The sequence below is a fragment of the Centruroides vittatus genome, unplaced genomic scaffold, assembly GCF_030686945.1.
Source record: "Centruroides vittatus isolate TY-2023 unplaced genomic scaffold, ASM3068694v2 contig_7, whole genome shotgun sequence".
Taxonomy (NCBI): domain Eukaryota; kingdom Metazoa; phylum Arthropoda; class Arachnida; order Scorpiones; family Buthidae; genus Centruroides; species Centruroides vittatus.
The window spans coordinates 835471-860079 of record NW_027122442.1 but is presented as its reverse complement, the minus strand read 5'-3'; the positions used below and the strand labels follow the sequence as shown (position 1 = coordinate 860079).

At 28.3% G+C, this 24609-nt stretch overlaps 1 protein-coding gene across 1 annotated transcript in view; it reads right to left on the bottom strand.

Moving 5' to 3' along the window:
• CenG1A (Centaurin-gamma-1A) overlaps nt 1-24609 on the bottom strand; it is a 121128-nt gene that overhangs the window by 13883 nt on the left and 82636 nt on the right. The window contains exons 7-12 of the mRNA XM_067276506.1: nt 21466-21719; nt 17988-18194; nt 16678-16752; nt 16504-16608; nt 14769-14928; nt 2639-2782 (exon numbers count right to left, since the gene is read on the bottom strand). Of these exons, the coding sequence (XP_067132607.1) occupies nt 2639-2782; nt 14769-14928; nt 16504-16608; nt 16678-16752; nt 17988-18194; nt 21466-21719 (945 nt within the window). The remainder of the gene's footprint in view (nt 1-2638; nt 2783-14768; nt 14929-16503; nt 16609-16677; nt 16753-17987; nt 18195-21465; nt 21720-24609) is intronic.

The window sequence follows — 24609 nt, the reverse complement described above, 5'->3', positions numbered from 1 at the left end:
AATAATTAACAAATGTTTGGCTGAGGTCTAATAGAGATAATGTAATTAAAACAGTAAAGAAGTCACAGCTAAAAAAAAAACAACTTAAATGAGTAATAACACTTCCCATAAACTCCCACATTTTATTAACTATCACATAATGAAATCAGGATTCAAATTTTAAAGGGCAATACTGTTGATATACTTAAATTTTGCATAAGAGTAACCATCATACAAAACTATTGAAACAATGCATTCTAACTACCGTTACTCACTGTCGGTAAGAGGGGTAGAGATAGCCTCCTACAGATTAAAACAAACTGCAGTATTTTTGTACACGCTGGACTGAAAGATTGAGGCAAAAATAACTATAGGATTCACGTTAAACTTATGATGTACACCAAATAAAAGTTCAAAAAACAAAGATTCTTCTTATTTTAAATTAATTTGAGAAAATTTTACTAAACAAATTTACAAGAGAATTCAAAAACTGTCTTTTTGGAGACATTTGCAGTCTCCAAAAAGACAGTTATCTCTAACAAGTATAATAATAATTAAGCAAATTTAGAATATTTAACTGTATGTATCTGGTAAAAAAAGTATTAAATCAAGTATTTGAAAGGTGTACCCAATAATTTTCTCTCATTTTTTAAAGTTGAAAATTCTGTTTTAACTTTTGTTTCCTAAAATTTGATATTTTTAAAAATTAGTAATACTTTAGTTTTATGCGCACTAAAATTTTCAATTCAAATTTTAAGCAATAGTTAATTTACAAATAATATATTTTCATTACAGAATAATTTCTCAAATTTTTTAAAAAATTATTATTATAATTCTAGTTTTAAGATAATGTGAATTCTTTAATTGGAAAAAATTTAGTAGGTTACCAAAGTGTTTTGCAACTGAAAACAGAATAAAGCTGGGTCTTTAAATAAACCCCAGGGGATATGTACATTTTAGAAATAAAACCTCCGGGGGTTTAATAGAAGAAATACTGTATCACGAGAGAGAAAGAAAAAAGTTAGTCAGTCTTAAATTATTTATATTCACATATACCATGTAAAAATCAATGCAGAGATTCTGAAGATTCCAAACAATAAAAACATTTATAATAATTGATTTTTTACAGATATTTACATTAACAAGAAGCAAATTTTAAAATGCGAATACTCTGTTTTAAGAAAGAATTAAATTTGTAGAATTTTACCGTATCATTTTTCATTCTTATTCAGTTACGTTTAATATAAAGTTAAGGTATGTTAATTTATACTTTTGTTGTAAAAACCAGCTTTACACAATCATAAAATTATTCCAAAAACTCAAATTAAAAGAATGTCATTTAAAATTTATAGAAAAATGGGGTAAAACATTTTTCATAAAACATCAAAAAATATATTAAAATATGGTCGAAAACATTCTTTTATCAAATTTTACTAGAACATTGTGTAAATTTGTTATGTCAGAATAGATTTGAGGCAGAGCTAGAAAGAAAGAAGTAATCCTTGCACTTGTTAGGCACAGAAGAAATGATTCTTGTACCTGATGGTCACAGACAGGCAACTTTGCACTTGCCACTGCAAAAAGAGTCCTTGTACGTACCTATATATGTAACTAGAACATTTGGGACAAGCAAAAAATTTAAATATAGCACCTTTTGAACAAGACTTTCGTCAGTCTGTTACAAATTTTAAAATTATAAAATCACCTTTTGTTAATATAATGCATATTATATTTCATAATACAATTTTTCATACTCATGTCTGAAAGTTTTTTTATTAATTTATTAGTTCACCCATGTAATAATTTTGAAATTTTGTCACCCTGGGCACGCACACTGCCCCTGCGTTTACACGACCCTGCTTGTACCTGCCAAATGTGAAAGGCAATTCTTGTTGCTGCTGGCCATGGAAGATACAATCCTTGCCCTTGACGATATGGAGAGGCAACCCAAGAACATAGCAATTGCCATCAATTACTTTGTTATTGTGTTTTGTTCATTTTTTGCACCTATTTTCTGTTAGGCGCACACAATGCTGTTTTTATTTTTGACCCCTAAATTTCGTTATACATGTTCAGTCACATGAGGGAGCATGGACATTGTCACTTTTACTCCATTACATATCGAAAATAAAATCATGGACTCCCATTTTGTATAATATTTTTGGATTCCTCATCACAATAAATGGAAAATGGCAAAGTTTATCAAAAATCAATCAATTAAATTTTGAGATTGAATGCAATATTTTAAGTCATATAGAAGAGACTTCACTAATGCTCCACCTCAAATATTTTTACTGGATTATTGTTGTTTTTGTTATATATATATATAGTACTTGCATCCAGTTTAATCTGTACATTGGTGTGTATTATATATGTGCCTGCATATTTTTAAATGAAGACAGATATAAAAACAGCAAGGCATTCAAATATTAATTTCAAAATTTTATAGCTAAACACTGCAACATACAAATAATGATAATTTTTTTAATGTATTAAATTTCCAACATTAGCTAGTATAGTTAAGTGTTGAGAATAAATTTAACATTATAATCATTATTCATGCAAAACTATTTCTTGATCTAGTAGATCAAAAATTTTCAGACCATCCTGCATACTTTTTTTAATTTACTAAGTAATTTTAAAGAATATTTTCAATTACCATCCATCATTTCAAGATTTTTGGCACCAGTACTTTTCATGCGGCGATGACGTTTTTTGATATTTGGCGTGTCCAGTTTGCTTAGGAGAGGATTAGTACTCGGAACAGCAGGTATTAAATGAGTATCATTTCCATTTAATACACCTAAAAATTTAGAGAAATATATTTCAAAAATTTCTTTTCAAAGAATATTAAATTTTGATGAATTTGTTCCTAATAAAATGAAGATGAAGAATAACTGTATATTATTTATAGAAATGAATTACAAACTATTTTTATTTTAAAATATTTTGAATTTTATTTTTAAACACGTTTATATTAAATATAATTTATGGAATTAAATTTTTTTTAAATTGTATGCTAAGAATTTATTATTAAAAACAATCATGCACATAAACTAAATCTTAATTCGGATATATCAAAGTTGTATTCTAAAAGCTCAATATTCAAAACCATAATAACTAACTTCTGTTTTCAGTAAAAGTAATTTTTTATACAATACAAACACATAAGAGATCCTTAAATATCTCCAGCACAAACTTTAATGTAAGAAAGAATATGGACAACATTTTCAAACTGTAAATAAGATCTGCATCAGGTCTTACAGACATTAAGTTAGAATGCAAGAACAATTGTTGCTGGAGATATTTAAGGTCCTCTTGAGTTTATATATATATATATAATACTCTTCTGTCCTGTTTATATAAACATTTACAAATCATCGTGTAAGAAAATATCAGTATAGTAACATGTTCAAATATAATATAAACGGGGGAAAATTAAAAAACTTTTTAACAATCAGAATTATGTGGAGCAAAATTATTTCTAACAGAAAAGAGAAAAACTGTTGATGTTAGAAAAAAATTAATATCAAACAACATCCCAAGTACTTTCAACATTGCATTAATGTTGTCAAAAGAGGTAGGATTCACATAACACACCCATAAAATTTAAAAACTACCTTTAGCATATTCAAAAACAATTTAAAGTAATAATAATCATATTTCAAATGGAAGCTTACAATGCAAAAACACTTTAAATTTTTTAAACAGAATTACATCAAGTGGAACAGATTTTTAAAAATAGACTTTTCCATGGAAAAAAAAAAGAGAAAAAGTTTCTTTAAAAATATTTATAAGTTAAAAATATATATATTACTAGATCCAGTATGGACTGATTGCATGCATTACTTGGGAGACTTTATGTATACCAAGATACATAGTGTCGCAAATAAGTAAAATACTTCTATCTAAACATGAACAGAATAGATGGTGTCTGACCAAAACATGTCTGTGTTTAAGTATGCTCTTGGACAGTTCTGTGTTGGTCTGTTACATTGGTTGTCATCTTGATGTTTACATGTTTGACTGTAAAGTTATAATTTCAAAAAATGCCAAAGCAAACTTTGGAACATTCCAGTTTGGAATGCTCAGTAGAAAATTTGATTTGGGATAGTTTAAAACCCAGCACGTAAAAGTGACTGAAAATGTTTGTTTTATTAAAGATTGTTGCTGGAAAATGTGTGGAAGGTGGCGTTTTCCATAAGAAGGTTCCAGCTTCACATAAATGTTCAGAAATTCTAAAGCATTCTTGTAACTGCCACAATATACAAAAAAGTAACAGCATCTGTACCTTGTCTTAAAAAAAAGTTAGTGCTAATAGGGTGGGCCAAGGCTTGAGGGAAAAAATGTAGTCATATTTATTAAATTTTTAGATAATTTCATAAATTACCAAAAAACTTTATTTAGTAATGTTGTAATGTAAAAATATTCATCACTTTTTTAACTTGTAAATAATTAAGGATGTTTTTCTATAAAAGTGTCTTTAAAAAAAAAAAAAAAACCAATTTTATAAATCTGTTCCACTTTAATGTAATTCTATTTGAAAAGTTTAAAAAGAGTTTTTGTGCTTTAATCCCGCATTTTAAATGATCTTTTCCAAATTCTCTTTAAATGTGTTAAAAAAAATATTTTTGAATTGTGTGCATGTTTTGTGCATTCTAACTCATCTAAAGAAGACATTAATACAATGCTAAAAGTTTGATATTAAATAAGGCATTTAATATCAAACTTTCAGCATTGCATTAATGTCTTCTTTAGGTGAGATAGAATGCACAGAACATGCACACAATTCATGCTAACAAATTGTTCTTTTGCCTTTATTACAATTCTTGATGTATCGTGTGTTGTAATAAATTAGAAATTTTCAAGTAACATCTAAATAAATAAATGAATTTTATAATAAATGTATATAAATAAGAAACAACCATAAATAAAAACTTTAAATTTAAAGATTCGTAGGTAATGTCAAAAAAAGAGCAAAATAAATTTCCATTATATATTCAACTTTCACTTTTATAAATAAGAGAAAACAGCAAAATGATTGCTTAAAATAAAAATATTTAGAAACTTCTAATGTCAAAAATATTTTTAAATATTCAATTTAAAAAAATTAAGATTTGTGATGTAAGATATACAGAATATTTAAATAAAAAAGAAAGGTAAAAATCATGCAGCAAATGTCAAAAAGGAACAAATTAGGTAATAAAAAGACGATCAAGCATGAAAAACAATATATATTAAAATATTCGATAAATTTAAGAATTCAATCAAATGTTCCATTCTTTCTGTAAAATTATAAATTATCCTTAATGATACTATTTAATCAGATTCATTTCAAAGTTCTTTAGTAAAAGAATATTTTCTGTACTTAAATATGTATTTGAGAAAACAAAAATCCAACAGTTATGAATATGTAATATATAGAAGTAATTTATGTTGATCATTATGTAGTGTGGTCCAAAAGTCAGTTAATAAACCCATTTGTAAAATTATAAATAATTAAAAATGTATTCGAAACAAATGCATATTATTCATGATTCAAATACTTTCAATGAAATAATTGAATTACAATCATTATCATAGTTGTTTAAAACCTATTTTGATAAATTTTAACTGTTATTAAAAAAAAAAACATTTTAAAGTAAAAAATTAATAAAAGTACATGGCCGGCATTATTTACATTTAATAAATATATAAAAATATAAATACAACTATACAAAGATAAAACTTTCCTTCTCGCCGTTCACACCATCTGCAGTCCTTAGACGATTCACAAAAGGGTCTCCGAGATTTTGTGAATCGTCTAAGGACTGCCGATGTTGTGAATGGCGAAAAGGAAAGTTCTCTTTGTATAGTCATATTTATATTTTTATATATTTATTTAAAAAAAACATATCTTAGTATACCATATTTACTTGCATATAAGACGACGTTTTTATTCATTTTTTGCTGCTTCAAAAACCTAGTTGTCCTATACGTGAGAGTGAAGGGTTCTTTGCATTTTTTGCCAGATGATTTCTGTCCACCATGTTTTTGCATTTTTTACCAGATGCTTACCCTCTTGTATTTAAAAACATAAGTATTTCATCTGGGTCATTTGAATCATTTTTGTGTATTGTCAGGAGTAAAGAAGAATAGCAATAGGAAAAGCAAAGCTTTTGAATTGAATTTCGAATTGAAATTCCAAAATCGGCCCACCAGTGGCCAAGCGGTTCCGTTCCCTGAACACTGGGAGTTCAGTCATGGGTGTGTGAGTTAACAACGGGGTTGATAAGATGTACAGTACATATTAATTAATTATGTTGGATTGTATTTATAGAATTTTCTTCATGATTTTGCCAACAGTCTAAGATCAACAGTTTATGGTGTCTCAAAATATAATTTAAAAGAGGACACAGTTTCAACACAGAATATCATCTTAGTTAACTGATCTTTGGATCATATTGTATACAGACTTGTACAGTACAATGTAATGTTTAATGGTAAAAAAAATTAAGTATTATAACCTCTGTTTTTAACAAAATACAGATTAAAATGTTTTCATTCTTTAAAACATATCCACAATATGTGGTTTTGCTTTGGTTTCCGTATTTTGCATTTTTCAAAATTATTCTTAATGAAAGCTAAATTTGTTACCATAATTTAGTTTACTATTAACAACATAAGATTTAACACTACATAACTTCTTCTAAATGCTACTAGTTTATATCCAAAGGGGTCATTGGAGCAGGCAGTTATAAAATAGAGTTGATAATCTGGTTAAAGATAGAGGTTCAATATCAATATCAACATCTATCTAACCAGATTATCAATCCTATTTTATCACTTTCCATTCCAATGACCTCTATGGATATAAACTAGCAGCATTTAGAGCATTGGTAAAAAAAACTTTCACACACTGCTCCAATATATCTTAAACAAGTTTGTCAAACTTAAATGCAAAGAGCAGATAAAAATTTAACATCGATCCTCAATGAAATAAGGCAATTGACAAAGATACACAAAAGAACACAAGTACTACTACTACAAATGCAAGATATTCACCTGATATATTGCTGCTGCCTTATCACTGTATTGTTTAGTACAACAAGAGACTGGGAAACATTTAAAAAGACATAGCAAAGCACAGGGATGGTCTGCATTCATAGCACAGAGTGCTATGAATGCAGATCATCCATCTACATGCTTCTGCAGAATGAAAAGGTTAGTTAGTATAAACAACACAAGAACCTTAAACATATATATCATATCCCCATTGCAGATGAGAGAGTGGGTTGCACTTTGCAGTATATCAAAACCACTAACAGATCTCCAACTAGCAAACCAGACAGATGTATAATTGAGAAAAACTAGCCAGTAACCACTTTAACAATGTATGCTACAGTGCCAGGCATTGAAGCTCAACTACAAAATGTGGAAATGATAAATAAAGCTTGTCCACAGATAGACAAATACCTCAATCTTCATGGCAATCTGTGGACAAGCTTTGAAACCCCTTTCGTAGAATGTTGCTGTCAGTGACTTGAGATGGGACTTAATGTTGTTTTGAAGATTGTCATTAGTCTTGAACCTCTGCCCTCCTAGCCACTTTTTCTGTCCAGGAAAGAGGTGGAAATCTTCACACATTAAAAAGTTCCAAGCTGGGTGGAAGTCTTCACCACCTTTAAACACTCAGCATATACCCTGATTTAGTGCCGAGAGACTTTCCTGAACAGAAAAAGTGGCTAGGTGGCAGAGGTTTGAGACTAATGATAAACTTCAAAACAATGTTAAAACCCATCTCAAGTCACTGGCAGCAACATTCTAAGAAGAGGGTATTTCAAAGCTCGTCCACAGATAGACAAATACCTCAATCTTCATGGTGATTATGTCGAAAAGTAACTATTTTGTACCTAACTTTTGGTAATAAATTGATTTTGTTATTTACACTTGTCTTTGTTTTATGAACCATTGGAGGTTGAAAAACAAAGCCTATATATATTGGAAAATTGGAAATAAACATTTAAAGGTTTTTTAATAATTACTGCCAAAACTAGAAAAAAGAATAACCAATCTGTCAATTATTTTTATAATTTAAAAAGAATAGATAGCATTTATCATATGAAATACAAAGTTTCAATAAATAAAAAAATTTTTTATTTTGGGGCACTAAACAGAATGGGTGCTGAACTGAAGTTTTGTACAGTACATTTTAACAGAAAGATCCCTTCGGACGTATTCATTAGCACTTTACAAGGGTAGCGCTATATAGGAAAGAGGTATACCGAAGTTTCACTCCTTGGCCTTTTTTTAAACAAAAGATAGTCTTTCCTAATAGACCCAATCAACTTCAGCTGAGTGTTACACGAAAGTGCAGCCAATCTAGCATCACCAACTTCTATAATAAAAACAGTTATCATTCAAATACACACATGTAAGACTTTATACTAGTTATAATACACTGAGTATTAGTGGCCCTTTTAGCTAGTTTGAAATGAATTATATTCACTCATTTACCCATTGTCAAAGCTCAATTGTTTGTTAAACAGTACCTAATAAACACTGTTCAGAGGTGAGTGCACTTTTGTTTTTACTTTCTGATAGAGAGAAAAATGAAAATATTCAAATTACCTATTAGCATACAGATAAATCTGTCATAAAAAGAAACTCATTTCTCAACCTATTTGTTTTTACAATAAAAAGAAATAGGTTGAAATCTGATAGCATTCATTTAATAAAAGTTACTTTTTTTCTCCTATTTCTTTCATATTTGAAATGAAAAGATTCATCCAATATTTTACGGTTCATTAGAACTAATATTATTTAATTTCATTAATTTGTTCATAAAATTATAGTACAATATTAATATTTTTTTATTTAATGCTTTAGTTATTAATGATAAGAAACTGAACATAACATTAAATAAATTATTGGCAATTCCAACAAACTATAGAGGACACTATACAAATTAAAATAGCAGATAAACAGTAAGTTTTTTTACATTGACATAAAATGATATCATGTGTGTTGTTTATGTAGTTTCAGCTTTTTTCAAATGTAAACCTGTAAGTATAGTGGATACAAATAATAAATTAAATTTCCAAAAAGTAACTTGATTATTATCATCATTATTAGATTGTATTTGAAACTGCTAGCATTTATTCCCTTTCATAAGATCAGTTTTATTATTTATAAAAAGTTCAATAATAGTTGTAAAAGACTACAAATGTACTTGTATTGCTGGGAGTTTAGAAAAAGGTACATTATTATTGGGCTGCAATTTGAAAAATTGTAGACCTATAAATTCCCATTGTCATCAGTCTCTCTCTCTTTCCTTAATCTTGAATTTCATTTATTCAACACCATTCTCAAGATCAGATATAGAAAACTTAGGGGCAGGAAGACCCCAATAAACTATATATGAATTTCCAATGCAAACTGGAAGTCACACTATTTCAATTCAAAAATTTTTCTCTGAAAGGGGTTAGATAGCAAGGGAGTCATGCCAATTATCTAACAGAAAAGTATGATGGATAGGGGCAAGACACTACAGTACTAATTTGAAATGGAGAGCATATATTTTAAATTAAATTAATTAAAAATATGATTAAAAAATTGTTATAAGCTAAATGTTTAAAAATACAAAAATATGATATGGGTATGATTATTTTAAAATTCAGCACATTTTTAATCTTAAGGTCAAGGCCACCTACAGATTTTTTTTGAAACACTTAAAAGTATTCTCATTTATTACAAAAAATATAAACAAATAATATTTTACTGCATTTATAAAGATAAGTCTAAGTACTGTTTTACACACATTAGATAATTTAAAGATTAAAAATTGCAGCTCAGCATTGTGACAATGTCACGATAAATAGCTCATTGTTTGTAGGAGAGTTGCATTTTAACACAAACTTATAAATGATAAGTTGGATATTAAGAAATTTCAAATTCAAAAAATTTAACATATACAGGCAACTCTTACATAACTTTTACAATTTCACTAACAAGATTAAAAATTTGCAACAATCTCATATAACATCCATGTCTGAGCTTTTGTGTAGAAAAAAAAATTACATTTTATATTAAGAATAAACATTAAAAGAAAGTCTGACACAGCTGACCAGAATTAGCATTTCATCTATCTCACATAATCTAGTGCAGTCATTCCCAAACTTTTTCAAACCACTGCCTCCATGATTCCATAAACTTATGCTTAACATCCCCAACTGTACAACAATGCTTCCCAACCTGTCTTCCCTTGTGTGAGATAGGCTTGAAAATATTCTTAGAAAAGCTTTTCTACGAACCTCATATTTTGTGTCCTTACTGTACATTGTTCTCAAATCTGGAAACCATTAAACACAATGTTTCTTCTTACCTATTTTATTGAAGGAAATGAAAAGGTTGTCAAGGACCTTTTGGGTCCTTGACAACCTTTCCATTTCCTTCCTTGCCTACAGTCACTGTTCAGTCAGGACCCTTTAGCACCCCTTGCCACTCCATTGCTTCTGTTTGTCCCCTAGATTTATTCACCACCACTCAAGGGGTAGTAGCACTTTGGGTGCTACTGCCCCCTGATCTAGAGTATGTCAATCACACAAATTTAATATTGCATTTCGGCAAACCAAAAGTGTTGCCATTATTTCTCTCTGGCTTCCAATATTTAATTGCACATTAAAATACTTATAGCATATTTTGAGTTAAAAGTACATTTTAATAAATATATAAATAATTATATATTTATTAAAATGTCCCTAATTACTTTCATGTTTAGTTGTTTGAAATCAAAATAGAAATCATTTTCATTATGATAACACCATATCAACTTCATTACAGTACAGTTCTATTTTGCTTTTTAAAAAAATTATGTATATTTTAAAATAATTTAAAATTTTTACATTCCATAGTTCTTTTTATCCTAAGTATCCATCTGATGCTTAGCCAATCAATGCAATTAACTTGTGTGTAATGTGTATTATTAGGTGTATGTAATATTTGAAATAATTCATGATTTTATAAGCAACTTACTAGAACACCTTGTGAACTTGCAGCCCAGTTTTTATTACTTCCAAACGTTTTCGTTCATATTGAATGAACTTTCTCAAGAAAAAGAGAACACAAGCAGACCCACAAGACGTCAAGAAGTAATAAAAACTGGGCTGCAAGTTCACAAGGTGTTCTAGTAAGTTGCTTATATTGATCATGATTTTATATTTATAAAATTACTTTTGTTTTGTATTATGTCAACTTAGTTATGATAAAACTTTTTTAAATGTAATGAAGAAAATGACAACTCATATTTAATAAAATTTCATATCAAATAAAAGAATGAAGCAGAGAGGGGGAGAAAAATAGATGTGACAAAGATTTGTCAAGAAAATCTTTTTTCTAAATTATTATTACTGTAATGTTTCAAAATGGAAAGTAAAACAAGTAGCATGCTTGTTTATCTCTTATTGCTTTTATTTGATCTAATATAAAACGTCTACTTTATAAAATACAATTCATAATTTTTATTTAGACAAATACAGATATCCCTTGCTTAACATGGTTTTGCTTAACACGGGATTTGATTAATGCATGAACGTAATTGTGGCAATCCTCTATATATGTGACAGAAGTTTTAATTAATGTGACTTTAACAGCAGTCTTTACTTAACATAGATACCATATTTGATTAATGTGATTTTGATATACATGGTAGCATCGAAGGATTAATTAACTGCATTAATCAAGGGATACCTTACCTATAGTATTGAGTAAACTATTTTGAATAAAATTTTACTTAAATAAATAAAAAAAAACGCAAATATATATATAATATAATAAAAATATTGTTTTATATTGACACAATGGAGTGACGTTTTTCAAAACACTTGGCATATTATTCATCTCTTTATTTAGTTAGGTGGCTAAACAACCTGTGTCACAGGTTGTTTAGCCACCTAACTAAAAACTTTATTTGATATGCCAAGTGTTTTGAAAAACGTCACTCCATTGTGTCAATATAAAACAACGTAAATTAGAACACGATTTCATTAGAATAAAATAATGAAAACATTGTTTGAAATGATAAATCAAACTGAAATATCAATGAAACCATTTTGAAAGCTACAAGTATTTTAATATAGACAAATGATGTCAATTAATATATCAATTTTCAATGTAGGAAAAACTGGCAATTAGCTTTTTCAACTGATAAAATATAAATTGTCCAGTCTAATATTTTGTTGCAATATTCTAATCTGCAGCTCTCAAAATGACAACTTCAGAAAATATCTTACCCACTAAAATTTGTAAAAAATAATACATGATTAAATTATTTTTAAACACTATATATAAAGATAGTTAAGTTTGAATTTTTCAGTTTTATTAAAAAATTTACATTTCTTATATATTTTTATATTAAATAAATTATATACATTTAAATAAAGTACTAAAGGTATGCATATCATATGTATTGCCAGCATAAACATTGTTTTATTTTACATTAAACAAGTGTTTTATCTCGCAAATATCTAGTCAAGTTTCAATTTTGAAAACATGCAGTGATTTGCTTTTATTTAAGTGCATTGTTAGTTTTCACAGAAGCAATGTTGCAAATCTTATGCAAAAACTAGCAGCTGTTTCTCATTGCATTGTGAAAATATTTAATCCATTGATAATTTTGCAGTATAATTTCAGTTTCATTGACTATGATTTTGCTTCCATTAACAACTTTTGTCTTTCACACTTTCTATTTTTTCACATTAACTAAATGGTGATTGTTTAAATCAGCCAAAAATGTTTTTCTTGTAAAACCTTACTGATAATTAAAAGGTTAGAATTTGCATTTGCCATTATAATATGGAATAAGAAGTTTTTCTAAAATATGCAATTAAAAATTTAATAAAACATGGAAGTAAACCATGTTTGCATTCAATAGCAATACGTACTACATACAAAACAGAGGAGTCTTCATTGAAAGCCCCCTCCTCTACAGAATGGTACTCAGATCTTTGGAAACCAAGGCATTACCTAAATATGATGGAAACATTGTCCTATATGCAAGATACATAGATGATATATTGACAGTATGGAGATAGCAGTCCAATATCCAACAGTTCAATGATATCAATGCCAACTCATACAAATTGAAAATAAAATTAGAGCAAGAAAGTGTCACACATGCACACTTCCTGAATGTTTCATTCAAACTAAAGGGAGGAGCTATAGCCACAGATATTTCTAGAAAACAAACTCACAGCTCGCTTTTCACACCATGACCTGATAAGCTATAAACTAGCAGCATTACGGGCTCTCATCAGAAAAGCCCAGGTATACTGTACAAACATACAGTATTTAGAAAATTTAGAATATGAGCTGAAATATGTAAAAGCTTTGGACAACAATTAGGATTCAAACCTCAAACAATTAAGAATATGATCAAGAAGCAAAAGTTAGATAAGAAAGAGATTCAAGGAAGGGACACACAAGTTGAATACACAGTGATTGAATATATAGCACCTCTACACAATATATATACAAAAAGATAGCAGCAGCTATGAAGAAGAAAATTACCTACAAAAGAAACCCAACTATATAAAGAGCCCATCGATCCAATGTAAATTCCAGGAAATACCACTGAAGGACAGTAGGATTAGTGAGACCTGTACTACATCAGTACTACTAGTTGGTCATTAACATCATGGATTAAAGAACACAACGACAGCATCCAGAAGGCTAAAATTTTGAAACAAATTGTTCCAAAGGACACCTTTCATTCTTATTTTTAAATTGCAGGTTTTTATCTGTAAGAAGGGTGTTTAAAACAACTGAAAACGTTTAAAAAATTGAAATTGGCACTGCATTTATAGGTGTATGTTGTAGTTTATGACAAATGCAGTTTTACTGAATAATAACTATTTAATTATTATATGGATTATAATAGAGGGGTTTGGTAGAAAAATGGCATATAGGAAGTTCCACACTAGAAAGTTGAGGGAAAAAATATTTTTCCATACTTTAATATGCATCATTTTATTAATGTGGGTTGTATAGCCCATCAGAATATGCAACGGAATTGTGAAAGTTTCTTAGAATGGGAATCAATGATACTAATAACAAATTTGGATTCATGCAACTTGTTTTTTGTATTTTTCCACAAAGCCCATCAATTGTTAGTAGAGACTAATGAAATTTTAATAATGTGTGTACAGATTACAACATATCAAAAAACAACTGATTTTACACATAACATTTATATATTACACATCAAGCTAGTACTGTCTTGCAAGTTCTCTATGTTGCCATAATTGACATCACAGGGAAAATAATATAGTTTGGTCTATATCAAGATTTTAAAATTCTATTAAATAAATAAAACTTAAGAATGAATTAAAGAATCTAATACTTATTTAAAAAAATATTTGTTAAGAATTGAAATTAATAAGCTAACTGTTTTATAGCTTATGTATTAACCTTATTATGTTGTATTAAGAACTATATTTTAATTATATTTTCAATGTTTCCTAACATTAAACTGATGTTATAGTTTTCATCATAGTTTTTAATTTTAATTAAAATTTTAAAATATCATAACTAATGAAAAATTAACTGAGCAATATTTACTGTAAACTTAAAATTATTTTAAAATTTTAATTAATTAGTAGATATAGCTAATAATTTATGATTAATAAAGTAATTTTTTGTTTGGATAAATATATTCAGTGTAACTTTTCATTAATTTTTTAAATTTCTTCGGTATCTTTAGTGTTTTTTGATGATGTTTTGTCAGTATTATTGACAAAAAATAAAATACTTACTACTTGCTAAGGAAAGACTGCTGATATCAGAAGCCAATTCATTTATATGTTGAACAGAAATTGTTCCCTGAGTTCTGGACCCTCTTGGTTTTTGTCCAGGGATTTTTACAGTTGTGTGCATTAATGGAATTTCCTTTCCATGAATATCATCCATATAGTCCTAAAGTTAACATATAATTGTAAGATGTTTTAAATTTATAAATTAACTATGCATTATAATTTAAAACTAATACTTCAAGTTTAACAATAATAGAAAAAATATATTGACTGAATATCAAATATTCTATATTGAAAATATTTGGATGAAGTTATAGGAATATAGTATAATGAGCAAAGTAAAGAAGATAAGCATAATAGAATAACAATATAGTGTATGATAAAATGATAGTATATTCTATAATAAAATGATTCCTATAAGTAAAAAGCTTTTTATATATGTATATATATTTTGTTGTTGAATAATTTGACCATATTTAATTCTTTTTTCAAATTAATCATGTCCATTTGGAATATAATTTATTCATTATACTATAATTTATTATACTTTTAAATCACGTAATCTGCAAAAATTACTTTAAAGTAGAAGTGCAGAATAATTTCAGGATTCAAAATTTCCCAAAACGTAAGTAATTTTCAAGAAAATTTTGTAACGCTAGCACAAAAATAAAAAATTTTATGAATGAATTAATAATTATTACTATGAAATTTGGAAGATTCAATTTTTTTTAATATACCTATTTATTTAAATAGGTCTTCCATATGGATTTTCTGTACAACACTAAACTGATAAAAAATTTTTGTTAACCTTTTGTTAATTTAACTTAAAAGGACACTTTAATTTAAGCATGTATCAACATCATTGAATAGAATATACAGTTATAAACTTGATGTAATACATTAATTGAGTAAAAAAAATTGAAGTTGACAAATGATCTAGTTTTAGTACAGGGAATTAGTTAACAGACTTTTTAACACATTAAGCACAACAATAAAAAAGCATAAAATATCACACCAGGCCACACTCTTTTATGGACAAAATAGCACAAAAATTATGGCCATTTAAAATAATTTTGTTGTGGAATTGAGACACGTGGCTTGATTGACTTTTTTCTGAATGTGTTGTGATCTTTTATGCTCATCAGGTTCTAAATTCAACATTACTTCTACCACATAAATGCATACATTCTAGGTTGCATAAATAGACCAATACAAACCTAAGGAAAATAAAATAATCTCTAAAATAACACACTTATTGTATTTGTTCACTAACAGAAAATACAGATTGTTTCTCAAATATTTGTTTTTGTGTTTTATATTTTCATGATATTGTACTGATTCACATTCATTGTGCAAGAAAAACAGAAAAAACAAGATTTGCATATTTCTCATATTTTCTAGGAAAAAAAATTAAATTTATTCTATCATAAAAAAAATTTACTGAGTCAAGTGCAGTTTCCATTCTCACAGACCATGCTCTATTTCCATTATTTTTATATGATAAGCATTTCGTTCCAAAGTAACACGGCTCAGATTTTAATGTATCCAACCAATTAACCCTAGTCATGTGTTGCAGAAATGCAACATGCAGCCTGCGTTAATTGGTGGGTGTGTTGCATATTTGCAAAACATGGTGCTTAATGTGTTAAACTGTTTATATCCATATAATATGAGTACAAATATAATGAGACCTCATTAATTTAGAATATATCAGAATAAAATTAAAAATTATATTTACATGAAGACTTGGATGGTAAGTTAATCTTGCATCATTTGTTAAAGTAACATACTTTTTCTTCCATTCTTTGTTTAGTGTCTTACAACTTCTTTTATATAAATAACCCTAAAATAAAAATTTACAATTTTAAATATTTATAATTTATGTAAATTCAACTATAACATTTTTACTTACCTGTCTCAAAGGTATATACCTTCCACTTCCTACTTCACCATTTTTCAATTTTTTATCATCATCTTTCTTCAATGGCTGAAATATTTAAGTAAGTAAATAAACTTATAATAATCTTGTATTAATCAAATTTTTGGCAAAACTATGTCTTGTTTATAAAATCACAGTGCCAACCAGCGTTACTAGCTTGGAGGTATGAAGGAGTACATGTCAGAAGTTGCAATTTGGCACAGAGTATTAGGTGCCCAAATCATGCACGCATAAAAAAACCAAACTTGTAAGTACTCGAGGGACTGAGAACAGAGTCAAAATAAATACAAAATGGTGACACTCTTTCTATAAACAGACACTAGTGTGATTTGCATATGCATTGCTTGTTGGGAAGTTGGAAATGTAAATGTTGTAAAATTAAATTTTGACAAATGAATCTTTGAAAAAACCCATTTACCTGTCCCGTGTTATTTCTGACATGTCTCTGGTCGCAACCTGCTGACCTTGACCAGCTGACCCAAGATATCTCATTTCAGCATCGGAACATTTTTTAAAGTAGATGGCACTAGTCGTTATAATTTCATATTAAAACTAACTTCCGAAATATAATTAATATAATTTTTTTTTCTTCTTACATTTATTAATATCAGTAGAGAGTCGTTAATTGGAACCACCGGTAATCGGAATCGCTGGTAATCTGAACGATTTTCAGTCGGACTGCGTCATGCTGAATCAAATATTTTTGATACTAGATTTACTTCTAAAGTATAATTTTCATGTTTTTATATTCTTCAATATATTTATTTTGTTTGTACAAAATGAAGAAATAATTTTTAACGATACGATAGCTTCGATTATTATTATAAAAATTTTCATTAGGCTTAAAATCGACGAAAATTCAACACAAAGCAACATGCAATGGAGAAAAATTTGAACATCGGACAGGTTAATGTATTTATTCGTACATAATCGGTAATCGGAACAAATCACTAATCTGAACAACCCCAGTCCCCAATTGATTCCAATTAACAACTCTCTACTGTATATATATATATATATATATATATAGAAATTTCAACATTGGATAGGTTAATTTCACCAAAACTGCATTGTGGATGACCTCGCAGTCATGGCCATGGCCGGCGAAGTTTGAATAATCACGCTCAAAACCAGCAATACCAAAGATTTGAGAAAGAGAACGAGACCTGCCTTGAGCATCAAAGTGATCCCGCTTAGTAGTGAGTCTCCAAGACATAGTCTTATCCCAAATACGCTTTGCCATTTACTTGTTAAAAATCCAATTAAGTTTTTGTTTTGCATACCGTAAAAAGATTTGATCTCCTCCTGGATTTCCTGGAAGTTGTTGGAGTAGAACATGGAGTTGGAATATCTTTACTCTCTTTATTTACAGTATTAGAAATTTGTTGAGAGTCAACTATAAATGAACGTTCTATTTTATCTGATTTACTTTCTTTCAGAATATTTGTACCATTTACATCAGATTTCATTTCTCTTTCCCACTGATGATCCTATAAATATATATTTCAAATTTACATTTTATAAATACTTATTAGATTGATCTATTTTTAATATTTACAGAATAACTGAATTGGTAATATAAAAATAATCATACTTTAATATTTTGTTTATTATAACAGTTATAGTAATAAATAAAATAATATATTTTAACAAATTTTTAACAGTTCTTATTACAAAAATAAAATGTAATAACAAAGAAATTAAATTCATAAAATGGTAAGTAAAATTACACTTAAATTAAAAACAAAAAATTAACTTTACAGTTTTCAACAATAGTTTCCAATGAGAAAGTTTGGAAATTACCAATGCTTCCAATGTTGATATGTAGTAATATTGTTTGTGAAAACTGATCTATTGATTCTAAACATTACAACTTAATGTTAAAGTCACATTTTGAAAATTTTTGTAATTTCAATAAATAATTATTTTGTGCAGTGTGTAAAATCAAAAATACTCCACTTGAAAGAAAACTGACACAGATAATATATAAATTTAAACAGTCATTTTTTACAAAATTTAAAAATTTTTATTAGAAGCTAAATCATTATCTACCTTAATTTTTTTGCAGATAAAATTTTATTCTCACACACAACAATCAATCAAACACAATGAAGTCATAAATTAATAGGAATTACAATAATAATACCAATTTTTCAACTGTAGCTAGTGAAATGATCAAAGCTTGTTTTGATCATTTCACTAATATTGCATTTTCACATATAAGACCATGTTCTCAGGTGTGGAAAAATTGACACCATATTCTGCAAAGTACCTAATACTATTTTTTAAAAACTTTTACAGTATCAGAAGCATTTTTCTACTTTGGTTTTTCATTTTTAATAATGGTTACCATAGATGTCACTGAATACTTACTGTATCAGTACTTTTACATTTAATTTACATTGACACAGCAGTGCAGTGCTTTAAGCCAAAACAAGCTGGCATTGCTCTTATATACAAGGTATGCTCTTATAATCTAAGCAAAACATACTTCAAAAATGCAAAAACAAGTAATTTCACAAAGAAAAGTATGCTGTTGTTTGCACAGAAATATAATAAGCAATAATCAGCTTTAATGTAACTTTTCAAAAAAATTTTTATATCAATAAACATTGCCCCAATAAAAATAAAATGTTGGTGGCTGCTTCCAAAATTTGAAACATTGAAGGGATTAACATTAACTTTTGCTACAAACTTCAGATATCTTATAATAAAATTCTAAAATATGTCAAGAATAGTCTGTACTGAAGACACTAAGTTGAATATACAAATGTATTAGTAGTATACAAAATTCAAAGAAAACAGAAGTGAAAGATGGCCCACATCCAGACAAACTAGCAACAGTACACAATGCAGTAGAAGTGATTGCTAGGATTCAGAAGAAAACAGGACAAAACTATTGGCAAAAACAGATGATCTGACTCATACTGTGGGTATTTCACACAGGGTGCCTGTAAACAAGATCAAAATCTCAAGATTTACAACATATGTGTAGTGCATTGAGAACCTTCAACATCCAACAACACCTGGCCAATAATGGTATAGCCACCTACTACTCTAATCTGGCTCCAGCAGATTTTTACCTTTTCCTAAGATTAAGAAGGTATATCTGAAGGAATATCATTTTGAATTATGTGATATTCTGGCCCCCCCTTTTTTTTATTGTTGTTTCACTATTCTCCCCTCCACACCAGTAAATCGCAAGGAAAAGAGAGATAGTTTACAGCGACAAACGAGCCGATGAATATTACGTGGTTTTGAGTAAGCGTGCAGGTGTCTGCAGACACGTGCCACGTGCAGCAAAAGGAGGTGACAAAGGGTCATGCATTGATGTCCTTTTTGCGTCCGTTATTGCGTAGTTGAAGCTATCGGAGATCGAATTTATCGTTTTTGTCTATGACATTTGACCCGAAGAGAGAATTTCGGCCGTCGATTATAGACTGTCTGTCGATTAAAACGATGTTAATGTAAACAACTGAGAGTAAGTCGGCAAAATTAAGAAATTATTGTCAAACATTACAATAATTAATGGGAAAGAACTGTCAAATTCACAGAAATTTATGTCATAATATTTCACCTTCAAGACACCAACGTCAACAATTCGACCCAAGAATATGTCTGTAACAACCCGTGATGGCTGGATATAGACCCGGCACAGCTGACAGGTGTCCATATTAATCTTCAACTATTTGACAGTTCTTGCCCCTCGAAATTAGTATAAAAAGGGCGCACACCCAACTGCCTGGGCGGCGTCCAAGCAACTGACAAGAACTGGTCAATCCCATCTACTCCGTCCAACCAATGCCCCAAGCGAAGACAAGCGACGAGGTAAATTTAGCTTCAGTTACTTAAGATCTCTCTCTCTCTCTCTCCCTCAATTGACCACGAGTTAACTTTATATATTCGGAAATTGAAAGGGGATTAAATCTCTGGAATGTCGCGGACGCCGACACCCCTCTTCCAACGTTTTGCCTTGTATCACTCGTTTATGTAACCACTTAGTTAATGTTATTATTAAATTTATTTGATTAATTATGCGAGAGTGATTACTCGTGTATCGCCGATGCCTAATCAACTTATCCGCAACCTTCCACTCTATTTTTGCCCTCCTAAAATGCCATCCACTGACCACATGAGCGGGACTCACCTCCCCGTTGTTGGATAACGGGTTAAGCCTTGATTCTTAACCCCCAATTCTCACAATTATAACAAGAAATTGATAATGGATGCATTTTAAGTTATCTTATCAATGTCCAAAAAGTTTAAGAACTGTTTCTAATCATAGTCTGTTGGTAAAAGTTTGCGATTGCAAAATGTTCATATTTCAAACAAGTATAATTTATTACGTTTACTCGTACAATAAAACCATTGTTCTTTTCCTATTTATTTTTGACTACTTTGTACACACATTAAATGATTAAGCATTAGAAAATATTTTAGTAGATTTAACTCTAAACAAAAAAAAAATTCAATTATACTAGCATTTTGAAATTGGAATATATAGCCTAAGGATGCGTGAAATCTTCAATATTTAGTGTAATTGATAATTTCTTTTGTTTAGAAATGATTCAATTAAAGCAGTATTTCATGTTCTGAGTAAGTGAACTTATTGCATTTTATTTACTAAATAAACTTCACTTAATTATATCAAGAGAAGCACTCTCTAATAAATGAATGTTATTTCGATGTTTATACAAACAAAATGAACACAAATAAAAAATGCAAAAACTAATTTTAACAAAACAAATTCATAAAACATACCTTCATAAAATTTTGTCCATGATAAGCATGGCTATAAGAAACTGATCCAACCATTTGCGAAGAATTAGGAATTGTTGGTGTAGCAGCTGGATGATTGGTATAACCATTACTTTGAGCGATAATATGATTATTTGATAATGGAACTGAACCAGGTATGTAATAATTGCAGCGAACTGGATGATTAATTGGAGTGCCTGGTCTGGAACTATTTGGTGTTAATCCTTGAATTTTTTGTTGAACAATTTTATGACATGCTTTAAAAATAAATAAATGTGTTACTTTTTATTGCTAGATACAATAATTACATAATAAAACATTAAATATGTATACAATTTAAATACATTATTTCATAAACCAGTTACAGTTTCTTTATATCCATAAGTTATTTCATAAATTTTAATTTATAATTTTAAACTGAAATAATAAACCACATAATGAGTCCTATGATGATTAATTATTGAATTTCTTTCTTTTAATGATATATAAAACAAACACAAAACTATAAATAGATTTGGATAAAAAAAATGGCTAACTATGAAAGAAATGGTTTAATGGATTATATATAAACAACTGTTGCATGGTATGAAAGTACTTTCAAGTTATCTCACTCATCTTTAGAAATGAAAAAAATGAACAAGATCAATGCTGCTATGGAAACCTTATACATTGATCTAATAAATTCGAATACTATCAAAATAAAAATAAAATAAAAAATAAACAAACATAAAAAGCAAGGAGAGATTAATTCCATTTTATAAATATACTGTTAAAATAAAACAAGGTGAGGTTATTTTAACAGGACTCCATAACAGTTAGCCATTTCCAAGATGAGACTCAGATAACTTAGTAACATCTTGTCTTATTTATAAAATTAAAATAAGACTCAAAAAGGAAAGACTGACAAAACATTCAGTATAAAATTCATTAGTTTTTGATATGGGTAGACATTACCTCAAGCTTTCAACAAATTTCAAAAATTATCAATGCCTTTTAACAAAGAATTATCTGTTAATATGGCACAGTGTCAATTAAGTTCATAAGATAGATTTTTATGAAAAAAACTAGCTAACTTTAAATATGATATATCAGAGTTCTGAAATACCCTTAAAATATATTTAATTTTTGAACTTGACATAGCTTTAAACAATAAAAAAAGTATAGCACTTTACTATTATTTTTTTATTTAACACTATATTATTTTAAACTTTTCTAGAATCTACAACATTTAAAATATAAACTGTATCTTAAAAAGTTATATCTTTGGGCATAAATTTACTATTATAATTTAAATTTTAAATTGGTATATGGTCAAAATTAATAGTCATATTGTGAAAAGTGTCATAAAGACAACCTATAATTTAGAAGAATTATAACCTATAATTATTAAAGAAAAATTAAACCTGTAATTATAACAACCACCTGATTCTTTGATTTTAATATTTAATATTAAATAAGAAGAAAAACAAAAAATATCATCATCAAACTTTTATACCTAAAAGTTATAAAAGTTATGTAATCCAATGATTTTTTAGCCCCATATTTTACATAATTATTTTTAAGTGTAATAGCTTTACTACAGATATTAAAATATCTATTACAATATATTCACGTAATTAATACATTTTCATCATCATAAAAAATAATAGCTAAACATTTAAGACAAAAATGTGATTCATAAATAAATTATACAGTGAAACCGCTATTAATGGACACTCCCGAATAGCAGACACCTCAATTTAATAAACATTTTTATAATTCCCAGACCCATCAAATAGAACATCTATTATATTTATCTTCAAATAATCAACATAATGAATATTAATTGTCAAGTGCTTCATAATCAATATGATTCTAAAATTTATTTCTTTGTTCTAAGTTTAGAAAATGTTGCAAGAAAGATTTTACTGTGCTCTTCAAATCCGAAAGTTATTTAATATTGTTTTAAATTTATAAAAATTAAAACTAGGACAATTAAATTAAAAACAAAGGGGGGAAAACCACCAGTGGTTTCACAATTTCTTTCTCCTAATTCAATAAAAAATCACACAGCAAAGTTGATATTTATTTGGAGGACCTCCTGTATTCAGACATTCAAAAACTTGTCTATGAACTATCCTCTGATGGTAGTATAATTATAAAACTGTAATTGATAAAGTTAAAACCAGGATAATAAACCACCATCTTCTATTTATGATTTATAGTATTCATCTCAGGTGAATAATACAAATTTAAATAATAAGTTTTGAATATGTAATTATTCCCAAGGTGTGAGAATGATAAAATTGTAGATATTAAAATTTTTTCCCTACATTTTAATTCAAATATTTTAAATTATATGCAAATGCTACTTTAATTAATATGAAAAGTGCATCTGAATGACAAGTAATTTAAAAAATGAAACAAAAATAGAAATGGATATCAACATCTTAAGTCTAAATTTCATTAGCAAACAGCAAAAAGTACTTGTGTGTAAACAAAACACTTGGTCAAATAGGGATAATAATTTGCACATATAAAATTATTTTAGTTGTAAAAATTTGTTATATACTAATAAAGAGAAAGTTTATTGCCTACTAGCAATTCCAATTATCAAGACATGTCTTTATAGTCAACAAGACAAATTATGTTTGGATAAATAATGTTTTTCGGCATTATTTATGCTAATTAACACTTGGAGACAAAGTTCGCCCATGCAGGGACCATCATTTATTAATTCTGTGTTCCAGACAGACAATACAATCTCAGCGACCAACCTTCCTTTTTAGGCTACTAGCCGCCAAAACGCTAAAAAGTCCTTTTAAAAAACACAAAAATTTCCAATTAAAAAATATAAAATTTTTCTAAAAAAGGAACTGGTGATACGAATGTCTTCTCAATGACCATCTTGCCTTCTTGGGGGTGTTTCGGCTTTTTATCCACAATGAAGAAGCGCTAGAAAATGCAGATTTGAAAAAGCTCCCTCCAGGCGACAATATTTTCCAATTATGATCAATTTTTTCGTCTGATGGTTGTTTTAATTTTAATTAACACTTGGAGACAAAGTTTGCTCAACTTTGTCTCCAAGTGTTAATTAAAATTAAAACAACCATCGGACGAAAAAATTGATCTTAATTATTTATCCTGTTTTTTTTTAACAGACTATTG